We start from the raw sequence: 13,441 nt of genomic DNA, 5'->3' as shown, positions 1-13,441 counted from the left end.
GCAGCACCTCTGCCCAGGGGAGGACGGGGCACCACCTGGCCGCTCCCTGCGTGGATGGGGCCAGCTGCTTCCCTTCCCTGTTTGCTTTCAGGGCGTTCATCTCTGCTGCAGCCAAGAGGTCGATCTCGAGGTGCGACAGAGGAAGGCTGGAGGACGTTGCTCGCTCCCCCAGCAGCACGCTCTTTTCCTCCCCTTTTCCATTCACAAGGTGCTAGAGGTACTTTTTCTCCCTCTTCTTTTGCCTCCTGTCCCCCCTCTCCTTCTGCCTGCACCACCTGCTGAGCCTGAGCTGCCCAAGTTCTCTCTCTAGCAGGCGGGAGAGAGCCATGCCCTACCTGTACCGGGACTCGAAGCCGAGGCTGCCAGCGCTGCCCGCGACCGCGCGTCCCACCCACAGCTCGGGTCAGGCCTACGGGGAGCTGAAGCAGGAGTGCCTGCGCAGGGGGATCCTCTTCGAGGACCCTGACTTCCCTGCCTGTGACTCCTCTCTCTTCTTCAGTGAAAAGCCACCCGTTCCCTTCATCTGGAAGAGGCCCGGGGTGAGTATGATGTTCCACTCCCTCCTCCCGTCCTGCCAAAATAGCCAGGTGCGGCTGTGCTTTGGGATTGCACCAAATGCATGGTGTGTTCGGGGAGACAAAGCATGAGGGGGAACCCTTCGGGTCGGGATGTCACCCACAAAGAGCTCAGGCTGTGGGATGAGAGTTTCTGGAAGGCTTCATCCCATTTTTGTAGATGTAGCTCATTGTATAGACACATTTTTTGCATGTGTATTTATGTACATGCATAAACAACTCCTAACCAGCCTTCGCTCTTACATTACTGCCAAACAAAAACAATGTTAAGATGAAAACAAGAGGTTGCACAAGGAATTAAAGGTAAAATACATTATGATGATGTTCTAACTGTGTAAAAATCAAGTGTTGTTAATGTAGAAAATTCATAATTAAGGTTAAAATAAAAAAAAATTGAAAACTTTTAACTTTTGGATTAAGAGACTCGTACTTGCTCTCTTCCATCATGAAACACTGAGAGATTATGACTACATGCCATGGTTACTGAGCCATTCAGCAGTAGCCAAGGGCTTGATGAGTATCTCTTAATGCATCTTGCATAACAAACATTAATAACACAGCAAGAGCCTGAAGCTTCACTAGTCAAATGCTCTCAGATCACAAACCCAATATCACTCCAGATTCCTTCTCCCCACTTGTTTCTGTAAATAATACCCACAGAAAATTTGTGGCTCTTTTTCATTTTTTCATTTTCATCTATGATTCTATGATTTCTTTGCTAATGACTGATGTTTATTCTCTTCTTCCTCATGGTCTGAAAGCTTCTCCCTTAGTAGAAAGCTTTCCTTTGGTGACACCGGTACCAAGGGAGAAAAAGAACAAAACAAGCTTAAAGAAGGGCTTGTATTTTGGCTTAACTTAATCCACAATGATAGGCATTTAAACACATTAAACACCTCAACACCTGGTAGTTAGATTACAGAGTAGAATTACAGCTATTACTCCTGGACAAGTTTCAGCTATGAAAAAATAGAAGATTCCTACATATGGTAAGTGCAGCCCCTTCAGGCACTGCCGCCTGTCTTGCCTTTTGTGCCCCAAAAGCCAGCTGGGCTGTGGGGCTTCCCCTCAGCACAGGATGGGGCTGTGATGCTTTTGGTGTGGTAACTGGAGTGCTGCAACACTAAATCAGAAAGAATGCTTCTCCATTGGCCAGATATTACGGGCTAGTTTGTCTTTTCTTCCATGTGGCACTTCATAATAGCTAAATTTTGCTGTCAAATGTGGCCAGAAGCAGCTGAGAGCTTGCGTGTCCTTTTGGGTAGTGCCCAGGGCCAGGGGAAAGAGGTCTGTCTGTTGTAGTTGGCACAGTCTTCTTCAGGATCTTTGTACACTGAACTGGAAACATTTCCAGGATGAGTAAGGTACTTGAAACAAGATCTACCTTTACACTCCAATTCCCACCATGCAAAACGTGAACTTTTGTGAGCTGCAGAGAGAGAAGTAAAGCTCAGGGGAGGCTGAGAGGATTATAGAATCATAGAATGCTTTGGATTTTAAGGGACATTTAAAGGTCATCTAGTTCAATCCCCCTGCAGTGAGCAGGGGCATCTTTAACTAGCTGAGGTTGCTCAGAGTCCCATCAAGCCTGACCTTGAATATTTGCTGGGATGGGGCCTCCTCCACCTTTCTGGGCAACCTGTCTCCGTGTTTCTCCACACTCATTGTAAAAAAATCTTCCTTATGTCTAGTTTAAATCTACAACCTTTTAGTTTAAAACCATTACTCCTTGTCCTATCACGACAGGTCTTGCTAAAAGGATTGTGCCCATCTTTCTTACAGTCCCCCTGCAAGTGTTGAAAGGCTGCAATAAAGTCTCCCTAGAGCCTTCCCTTCTCCAGGCTGAACAATCCCAACTCTTCCAGCCTTTCCTCATAGGAGGGGTGTTCCAGCTCTCTGATCATTTTCGTGGCCCCACTCTGGACTCACTCCAACAGGTCTATGTCCTTCTTGTGCTGAGGACTCCAGAGCTGAACATGGTACCCCAGGTGAGGTCTCATAGAGTGGACTAGAGCATATATAAAGACAGGGTATTAGTTATGCTCTTCTCTGGCTCCTCAACATTTAAGATAGATCAGTTTCATCTCCGTTATCCATCAGGAACAGCAGCAAAGTAGAGGCACCATAACACAGTTTCAAGTTAACACGTTTTACTTTGCAAGTAGGATATGGGCCTGGGACATATGCCAGGTTAGCTGTCCCAGCACAGCTGGCAAAACTGTGGTACCAGAGAGGGTGAGCCCAAAAGCACAGCCTCTCTGTAGAGTACCTGTGTTCAAACTGCTTTTCACACTGACTGGTTTTTACTGCCTCTCCTACCAGTATTTTACAGTGATTTGGATGAAGCGTAGCACAATACATGCAAGTAATTGCAGGGCCGACTGATGTTAGTATTCAAATATATACTCTGTTAGAGTTTAATCTTTACTAACAAGAGTAGAGAAGGCTTTTGCATTGTCTTCACGTGCATATATCTGAACATATATTAAATTTGTAGGCAGCATGAACAAGACCCTCAGCTAGCACTAATCTGTAAATCTCTGACTGCAGTTAGTGAGCTACATGAATCTACCCCAGATTAATATCTCTCTTTCTACATAAATGTTAAGTACTCTAAGATTCAGAAAGATATTTAGCAATTTTGTTTAGCAATTTACAAATTAAACCTTTGAAACTGTACCTTATCAAAATTCTGGAATAATCTGAAGAACAGAAGACCCTTTTCACATTATATTTTCCCTTTCCCTTTCCCTTTCCCTTTCCCTTTCCCTTCTTTTTTGCTTCTTACTTTAAATTCAACTGGTGGGATAAATTCAACAGCTCAGTGTCTGGGAAAATTAGGAATATAAGTTGAAGAATGGAAAAAACCAAACCAAACCAAAACAAAACCCCCACAAATGTGTTTTATCAACATCAAATGAGTCCTTGGTCTACAGAAGGAAGTAAAATGAAATTATTCTAATACGAACAGCTGCTGGCAACCAATATGACAGGTACTGTGCTCTGGAACGAGGCAGATAATTGTAATCACAGCAATAAGGCCACCTAAGCCGCCTCACCCTTAGCCTTTCTTAGACGTCCTCTACCAATGTGAAACAGAGGCACAAGGGATGCAATTTGTTTTCCTTTGAATCTAAAGAAACACAGGTTTTATTTAGCATCAGGAGACTTATGGGCCACCTTGTTTCATCTCTCTAAGGATTGCATATCCCTACTTTTGGGCAATATCTCTGTAAAGGCGGGTCCTTGAATTACTGTATGCTGTGTGTAAATGCAAGCTCCACCTCTGGGTTTTGTCCTTTAGCATGCTAAAAGCCCTGATACCCATTATTATACTACCTAGTTTGAAAATCCCTTTAAAATTAATATTGTTTTTGCAACATTCACTCAAAAACTGTACAGTGTTGTTTTCTTTTGTGCAGCAGAGAGTGTGGCACAGGGCTAGTCAAAATTCTTTCAATTCTTTTTATTGATTTTTCTTTTGCTTTAGATGCGGGAGATTGAAAACATTTTTCTGTATGTCAGTTGTAGATCTGTGTAATAAGCAATGAGCCATGAATCTAATGTTCAGACCCGTGTCAGTGGAAAGGTTTTTGATCTCACCCCTTGCTAACACACAGAGCTTCTTGGTAAGAGCTAAATACAGTTCTTGCCATAAGTATCGCGTTCCCCAGAATCAATGATGCTAAAACAAGGTGTGTTATTAAAGATCAGCTGCTTTATCATCAGCTGTTGCTATATTTATGTCTGAAGGCAATGAGCTGTGTATTTTATTGTTCATGCCCAGTCCCAACACGACTCTGTGTATTTAACAAGCAGGTGGGCCAGGTAAGGAGGAGTTTGGTTTCCCTTTGCTGTACACACTGGGGACATGACAAGCTGCCATGCCTCCTCCCTGGGGCACCTCTGGCTGAGGCACAACCTGGCCACCACCTCCTCCCCAGCAAAAGCAAACAAAAAATATACAAACCAGCATCCTCCTGAATATTGCCTCCGCAGTGCTGGTTCATCGGGGAGAGTGTCCTGCCTCCGGCAGCGGCCAATAGCAGATTCTTCAGCAACAAGTGCAGGGAACTAAACAAAACTGCCCTGATGGCCTCACAAAATGCCATAAAATGAACCAAAAGCGGCTCATTTTCCTTCTAAGCAAAGGCAGGTGTTAAATGACTGAATGTGTTCTTCTATTTTTCCTCCCTCTTTATTTTTTTTTTCCTGGAAGGTTCTGCCACTTACACAGAAAGATCTGCTTCACACTATAGGGTCTGCAGTAACATATCAGGCAGATATTGAGTACAGTCATATTCCTCTAGTAGTGTGTGAGACACCCTCCTCTGTTTTCTGTTTAGTTCAATCAGTTAAGTTCAATTTATGGGCCATGAGAAAGGGGAAAAAAGAGGTGAATTCCTGCTACATTTATTGGTTTACCATTGTATTTTTTTTTTATCCTGCTGTTATGCTAGTAGTTGAGTTAAAACAGTAAAATGAGTGGCTGAGAATTTCTTTAATGCCACTGTGAGCACCAGTCCCTCTGAGCACACAAGGGTGGGTAGTATTAGCTCCTCCTAGAATTTAACTCTGTTAAACAAACAAGACTGGAGTCTACCTTTGTTGTTTGCTTATTTGAGGAGGAAATGGTCTCATGGTTGTCAGACACTGCATGTTCCAGGTACTATGGGCAGGTAAATAAAAGGCTTCATTGTGCGTTTAAAGGTAAATTGCCATTTCTAGTTTTTCCAGTCATTGGGGGAAAACAAACAAATCCTTTTGACCAGAGTTGTAGCCTAACATTGAGATTCTGGGCCAGATTGCACTATGATATTTTAACAATTGTCTGAAGATAGATAAAGAATACCAGCCTTTCTTTAGAAAGCAACTAATTATGGAAAAACGAGGCTAGCTGATTCTTTAATTGCTCTACACTGGAATTAATTAGCAAGGATTCTCCATCTAGTTCTCTGTGGTGACTACCCTGCTGGAGGATATATAGCTCATGTGGCACACACCATGCTGTATGCCTGGGCTCAGAGTGAGCCCAGGCAGTATTTTCCTGGCACATTCTAAGCCATTTCTGTGTTTCTCTCCCACTCTCACAGGACATTGTCAAAGACCCCAAGTTTATCATTGGAGGAGCCACGAGAACTGACATTTGCCAAGGGGATCTTGGTGAGTAATTCCCCCTGGGTGGATGTGTTCATGCCTCCACCGTGTGAGAAGCGGCAGGAATATCCTCACACATGAAGGCTTGTTGTCCCTCCTGAACTGGTGGGAGCAGTGAAGCTGAGGTACTCACCTTGCCCACAGCCATCTCTTTGGTAGTACCTCTGTGCCAAGGATTGTCCTGATCAGGGATTCCAGATCAGGGAAGCATCTCCACATGAGGGTACTGTGAGCCCGAAGGAGCCTTTTGTCTACCAGCATCTCCAAACTGCAGGAAAATGTGTCCTGGCCAGGCAGGGACATGCTTTCTGGGAATACATGGGCTTGGATTTCAAGAGGAGTTGCAGCTAAATGCCATAATGTCTCCTCTGGCCCCCACCCCAACTTCTTCTTCTCTTGAAGAGCAGAAAATGAAGGGTTTTTTCCCCTTCTCAATTCACAGGTGACTGCTGGCTATTAGCAGCCATAGCTTCTCTCACGTTGAATGAAAAAACACTAGCAAGAGTGGTGCCACTGGATCAAAATTTTGGGCCAGATTATGCTGGTATATTTCACTTCCAGGTAAGATGAACAACTGGCACAGCATGAAGGTATTTCTGTCATTACAGATCGTGGTCTGTTTCGCAGTGGGACAGTCGGTTATGGCAGAGGAGACACTGAAAAAAATAGAGGTTGTGGAGCATACACTGTTGTTTGTGTTTTGAGAACCACCCAGAGGGCTATGTCAGCCTCCCACAGGCATATGCATAGCCATTTCTGCTCTGTGAAGAGATATATGGCTTTAGAAATAATGTCACATTTTCATGGGCACACAAAACCCACATAGCATATAAAATCTTAACCGAGCTGGACTGGAATCTCTAATACGTGTGTGACTTAAAGGTGTCTTGAATGATGCAGTGACTGCTTGTGTAGCTCCATGAGTGATGTTATCCAGACAAGGAGCTGCAATACAGCTCTATGCTTTTAATCTTTTCTTAAAATAGATTACTCTTCCTTCAGAGCAGCCTAGCTTATGATTTACATGTGACTTGTAATGAAGCCTATGATCATCACTAACTTACAATTAGAAGTGCTGTGACACCAGAGTCCTATGCTCAGGAAATGACATGCTGTTAACAAACTCATGCCCCATCCTTTCTAAATAGTTCTGGCAGCACAACGAGTGGCTGGATGTCGTGATTGATGACCGATTACCCACCTTCAAAGGACGGTTGGTTTTCCTGCACTCAGCTGAACACAATGAATTTTGGAGTGCCTTACTAGAGAAAGCATATGCCAAGTAAGTCACACTGCACATACATAATTGGATATTGTGCATACATTATTCACAACTTGTGTGTACATTATTCTCAACAGCTTCTGTCAAGTATTTGTTGTTCATGGCGATGCGTCTTTCTGTGTTTTCTGCTGCCCTGGTCTAAAGACATTATGTCTATCTCTGGTGAGCTGGACCAGCTTCCAGCACATCATTAGATACAACCATAGATGACAGCAACAGAGTTGGATCAAAGCCTGAATCCTGCCATTTGTGTCTCTGCTGAGATCTCAATAGATGGTTGTGGTTAACTCTGTATTTTCTAATGATTTGACAGGTAGAAAGCCACTGACAATTAGTGATATTCAGTCCTGGTTAACTTGACAACTGGCACTAAAGGAAGAAAAGCCTCAGGCTTTAGAGATATAGAGAAATGAATGAATTTAAAATGCAATTAATAAGGAAAGCAGAATGATCACAATACTCCTCCCATACAACCAGGTTACATTCTGGGGTACTTCTTTTGACTTCAGTACCATTGCTGCAATTTTGCACCCATATGAGAGAGCTCTCAAACAGGGGTATCTTCAAAGTTTTGAAAGCATGTCTTATGGTCAGCATGTGTTTTCCAGGTTGAATGGCAGCTACGAGGCTCTGAAAGGAGGCAGTACGATAGAAGCCATGGAGGATTTCACTGGGGGTGTAGGAGAAACATATGAGGTTAAAAAAGCTCCTGACAATTTCTATGAAATCCTACAGAAAGCTCTGAAAAGATGCTCAATGGTGGGCTGCTCTATTGATGTAAGTAAGAAATGGTGTCTGAATTTCTCAGTTTTGTGGTTCCTGTTTTTAAAAAAACCCTACTTTTTAAAGACTGGTTAAATTAATGACAAGTAGATAGATATATACTTAACAGCAAATAATAGCTATGAACTGATATATATGTAATATTAATATGATCTTTAGTATAGTTGTTTAAAAGAAAAGATAAAGATTAATCACTTTTCAGCTGCTGTATTTAAGGTAGCGATGATATAAGTATGAGCACTTGGTAAAGGTAAACTTAATATCCTGACTTATTTTGTCACTTAGCATTAAAATTGGCCATAGCTTTTTGAGGATTTACTGGCTCCAGAGACTACCAAATTGATTTTTTTTCCAGCCTTGACTTCTGTAGCACCATCTGTGGGGACTTGAGAGACTCAAGACAATTTTCAGGAGCAGTGTGTCTGTTTTTAAACAGGGGCTTGTACTAGGGTATGTTGGGTTTCTCCCTCCAGAGACTAAAACATCCAGCTTTCCCAGAGAAAAAGGTGGGCAGCTTAGGTTACTAGCGCTGCTCTGCCAGTATGTCTGATCCAGGGCAAAAGGAGCCGTCCACATATCCTTGCCTATCAGGTGAAAAATGCCTGAGCTGCTCAATAGCAGGAGTGAAAACCTCACTGCTGTTCCTTCCTGATTCTGCTCAGTAGGAAAGGCAGTTCAGAAACAAAAGTGTGCCCCAAGATTCTCCACCAGAATGAGCAGCTGGAAAAAAATGTTTCAGAGCAAATGAAAAACGCCATCAAGCACAAAATGTTTCATTTCCCTTTGGTGCACTTATAACAAAGGCAAAGTAAGTGCCCAGGCTGGGAGAGGAGAGAGACTTTTCTTTGCCCTCTGCCCAAGAGCCTCATATTGAGCATCTGGCTGAGCTGAGGGACACCTCTTGTCTCAAACCTATTGCTTGCCTGGCTCAAGACCAGCTCTCGCTTTTACTCAGGACTGTGCCATCAGCTTTGGTATTCAGTGTTTTCTGATCTGAGATTCTCTTTCTTTCCCAATGAAGCTTTGTCGCATGCAAAGACTAATTGAATATTTATTGAATTAGACAGAGAGTGCGATGCTTAGCTGGCTGACACGACCATTCACTGCCATCGCTGCTCCATCCTCGTCTTTTTACAAGAAATGAGACCGTGTTAACATCTGATCTGAATCTGAGAGCACCTTTTCCCATTCCTTAACTGATACAAATTATGTTTGAACAGGAGCTAAGATTGAGATCCTGGAAATGTAGACAATATTGACACCAAACCACAGAAACAGAGAGGGTATTTCAACCTGAAAACACCTTATTTTCCCTCTGAGTGAACAATGCTTTAAAAAACAAAACCAAATCTTTTCCTTTCCTCAGAGGGCACCATCATACCATCACTGTCTGCATCGAGCAGATAGATAAGTTCCCTGTTCATAGTACTGGTTAGCCAATGACCTCCCAGCTGATGCTTGGAAGCAACCAGGTGGCATCCCTTGAGAACTCACCCTGAAGAAAGAGATTCACATTTTTTTTCCCCCCTTATTTCAGACCAGCAGTGCTGCCGAGTCAGAAGCCAAAACCCCCTTTGGCCTTATAAAAGGGCATGCTTACTCTGTGACTGCCATCGATGAGGTACGTTCAGCAGCGCAGGACAACGAGAGACCTGGGGAAAAGATAAGGGAGTATCCTTGGACCTCAGATAACAGGGAGTTATCCTGGGAGATTTTAACCAAATTCCCATCCATTTTTCCCTCCTGCACCTCCTGTAGCAGCCTGCACCTTTTGCCCAGCTGTTACACCAGCTTGCCCAGCCTCTGCACGCTGGAGAAGCCCTGCTCTCAGCCACTGACATCTGGTATTTTCTCTGTTTATCTCTTCTCCAGGTGAGCTATCGGGGCCGGCAAGTGCAGCTCATAAGGATAAGGAATCCCTGGGGAGAGGTCGAGTGGAACGGCCCTTGGAGTGACAAGTGAGTGAGCTGGCCCATACGCACCGGCCTTGCAAAGGCCAAACCCCAGCCGCTGCTCCACAGCCAGCTTTCTGCAGCCCCAGCTACTCCACGGAAAATTAAATCAAGAGTTTGCACACGAGTAACAGTGTTACCTCCATACTAACATGTCACCCTTAGTATTTTCAAAACTGCTCAACTATGGGGTCATTGTCAAGGCTGTTTATCCCTCAAAATCTAGCATTAGCAAAAAATCATGCATTAATATAAATAGGCTAAGTTAATTTTAAGACAATGCAGACTGGGAAATGTATGCATTTGGAGCAATTTTTGAAAGCCTTGTTGCTGTAGTATCTCTAACACAATGTCCGTACTTTATTCTACTGGAGATAAGCTCTAATTAGATTGTGAGTCTCTAGTTGCATTTACTGTTCCGGGTTTCTAAACACGTCAGGAATAGGCAGGAGCTTACAGGTTATATATGATCATTAAATGAGACAGGATCCATGCCGTACCCACCAAAACACAGAAGGACTGGTCTGAAAACCAGTCTGGTTTTATTACCAAATGTAAACAAAGTGCAAATAATAAACCAGAAAAAAGCTATATAGTAAAAGACAACACTACATTGCCCACCATACAAATTTTTCTATATACTTTTGCACATACACATGACTTCATTTTTGTTTTACTTCCTTCTAGTTTCACTTACTTCTACTAAGTTTTTTTTTGTTTGCACAGATGTAGAGAAGAGGAGCCATAACCTGCCTGGCCCTTTAAATTGCTGAGACATGTCACCTGTAGGACTACTTTGAATGCCTGTATCCGATTCAGAAATAAGTGAAATATTGAAATATTTCCACCTCAGTTCTGATCCTTTATTATCTTGAAAATGAAAAATGGAGATAATTGACATATATAATGAATGGTTAAATCTCAGAAAACCCTGAGAGGTTAAGATCAGGACAGGCATCTGGCAATTCATGCTGTTCCTTGAAAAGACTGAAAGCAGAGCTCTGATTCTGCACTTGGGAGGTTTTCTGGGTCTCAAGCTGCAGAGGGGCTCACAGGTCAATACAGAAATCTGTAATAACATTTTGCAGTGGTTGCTGGAATTAAAAACCTCAACACAAGGTGTGTGCCACTCCTCATTTATTAAGTCAGATTGAAAATGTAGCAGGACATTTTTATTTTTTCCCAAAAAGCTTTAGAAGGTTTTTGTTTGGTTTTGACCTGCTATAGCTGGAGTTGTAGGGGTGAATGAAAAGAAGGCAAAGACTTTAACTAGAACCCCTGTTACTCCAGGAAATCTCTCTGTACAGGGGAAGGAACCTATTCAGTTTCCACTGACTCAATTTTGAAGAAACATCTGGCCCTAAATTACTGACAAACACAAAAGAGGAGATGGTGTTACAGATGGAAAACAGATTTAAGGAGGGGTGTAACTTACCAAAATCTTGAAGTTTGCCAATATCCCAATTATATCCAACCCTCACAACTGACAGCAGTGCCAACTCTGAGTGCAGGCAATAACTCGTGCAGGATCATCCTGGAGCAGCTCTGGCATCTTTGGTCCTGTTTCCAGCTACATCAATTGGGTCTCTATGACCATGAGTAACAGCAGGATTCAGGAAACCTCTTAAATGCTTGAGAGGTGCTCAAATGTAACACATCTGGAAGAAGAATAGCCTGCTGCCATGTCCACCTAGTTCTTCTGAGTCAGGGAAAAAGTAATTGCCACATACCCACATTAAAGCTTGGTTTTGTTTGTTTCGCAGCTCTCTGGAGTGGCGTTCAGTCAGCCCAGTGGAGCAGAGACGCCTATCTCAGGCAGCACAGAATGATGGAGAGTTCTGGTAAGCCACAGATTTTTAAAGTATTTGCCTCTAATCAGAAGTCAAGGTGCAAATCACCAAAATGAGAAATAAGGAAGAGTTTCTGTTTGAGGAAATGCTCATTTTCTGCCTAGGAGAGAGCAGGTAGAATGCCTACTTGGTTTTCTGTTTTATGTGGACCCATGTCTATTTTAATAATAAAAAGCATTTTAAAAGTCAGTTTAGTTAATGGCATTAGCACATTGCAAATACTACGTGTCTCCCTTGAACCTAACACTCTTTAAATCCTTCCCGTGAACAAAGGCAGGCTCTGCAGAAGGGAGGATTGTACTGCACTCTGCTTGATTGCCTTCGGGGCTGGTGCTAGGCATACACGGGAAGAGAAGGAAGTCCTGAGAAGCAATACTACTTGCTACAGAAGTGTAAAAAGAACACCAAGATATGTGTGAAATGATGGAAAATTTTAAGTAAAGATAAAATGAAATGGAAAAAAACCCATGGTGGAATTTGCTTTAGAAGTGTGAAGTATTCTTCATGCCAAATTCACAATCTCAAAGAGAGCAGATGGCTGACTTGCCCGTGATCCCCACCTATATTAACCACGTGCACTACTGACAATGTATCTGGCCAGATGCTCATCTCTTTTACATAAAGGTAAATCTAGAGAGGTATGCAGTGGGATTATTCCAGATTTTTCCTGCAGTTTAAACAAACTTTAGGGCTGAAAAGTGATTTGAGATAGGCAATGGAGCAGGTTAAGTCACATAAAACTGTTTATCCCAAACTTTGATAGCTCTGGAGGGAAGTAGGTCTGGTGGCTGATTCATTAGTTAAGTATTTTTACATAGGATATTTTGAGCTATTTTGCTACGGACATTGCAATTGCAGTAGGGCATTTCCAGTTTATCCAAAAAAGATCTTGTGGATTTCTTTTGTATGTTTTTGACTCAGCCAGAGCTGGAGCTTATGAGGTGAATGAAAAAGAGGCAAAAGCTTTACCTGGAACCCAAATAACTCTCAATACAGAGCATGACTTAAGGCCTTACCCTGTAATGGAAGTACTAGTGTGCAAGCAGACATCAAATGAGCAATAAAATTCGTGAAAAACTGGTCTGTCCAACAGAGCTAAGCTGATAGTTACATAAGTCCTCAGAAGGCCAATAAAAATTCATGAGGTTGAGCATACCCAGACAAATGTTGGCCTTCCTTATCCAACATCTCAGCCATAGACAGCTGAAATAAAAACCATTGAGACTGAAATTTCCACTGAAAGAGTTAAGTGGACAAAAATTATACGGGGAAGATAAATGTTTCCAAAACTAGTCAGGCAAGTTTGATACCAGCTAAACCCTCCACCGAGTCCATCAGATATAATGCCTTTTGACTTCTGAATATTTCTCTAAGTAGTGTTTGCCTCTTAGCCCCCTCTAAGCCATACCTTTATGGTTTCCCCATCAGGCTTCACATACAGACTTTGTATGAGCAATAACGTGATGTATCCCTAAAGGCATTAAAATGGTCAGATGAGGAAAGAGATGAACATAGCTGCTTCTCTCCATCTTTCAGTTTGCTCCTACTGCAATTCTTGCTTACACAGTCCAGCTGAAGAGAGGGTGAATGAGCTAAATCCCTGCTTCTGTAGCTGAGGACCTTCAGCTGGTCTATTCACCACTCCTGATGCTGACTTGGCTTGCCTCCTAAAAGGATCTGGGGTAATCTTTATGAGATACTTTGAATTTGAAGCCTGCTGCTAGAAATAGTGAGTAGCAGAATAATTAGTCCGTGAGAGTTTGAAATATGCTCTCTATGGCTTACATTATATTTGGGCTTAGCAAATAATGTAAGGTGTAATGGGGCACTTCTTGTTGGCTA

General features: G+C 42.7%; 1 protein-coding gene across 2 annotated transcripts in view; it reads left to right on the top strand.

The window, feature by feature from the left end:
* The first annotated feature begins 326 nt into the window (after positions 1-326).
* Positions 327-13,441, top strand: part of CAPN9 (calpain 9) — a 27,397-nt gene continuing 14,282 nt past the window's right edge. Inside the window, exons 1-8 of one of the 2 annotated variants that reach the window (XM_009871738.1) lie at positions 327-539; positions 5,669-5,738; positions 6,175-6,293; positions 6,881-7,014; positions 7,623-7,791; positions 9,335-9,418; positions 9,670-9,755; positions 11,513-11,590. In XM_009871738.1, coding sequence (XP_009870040.1) covers positions 327-539; positions 5,669-5,738; positions 6,175-6,293; positions 6,881-7,014; positions 7,623-7,791; positions 9,335-9,418; positions 9,670-9,755; positions 11,513-11,590 — 953 coding nt within the window. The remainder of the gene's footprint in view (positions 540-5,668; positions 5,739-6,174; positions 6,294-6,880; positions 7,015-7,622; positions 7,792-9,334; positions 9,419-9,669; positions 9,756-11,512; positions 11,591-13,441) is intronic. The other variant, XM_009871739.1, reaches the window with a different exon arrangement.

Source organism: Apaloderma vittatum, unplaced genomic scaffold, assembly GCF_000703405.1.
Source record: "Apaloderma vittatum isolate BGI_N311 unplaced genomic scaffold, ASM70340v1 scaffold11726, whole genome shotgun sequence".
In the NCBI taxonomy this organism is placed as follows: Eukaryota; Metazoa; Chordata; class Aves; order Trogoniformes; family Trogonidae; genus Apaloderma; species Apaloderma vittatum.
This window is presented reverse-complemented; position numbering and strand designations above follow the sequence as displayed.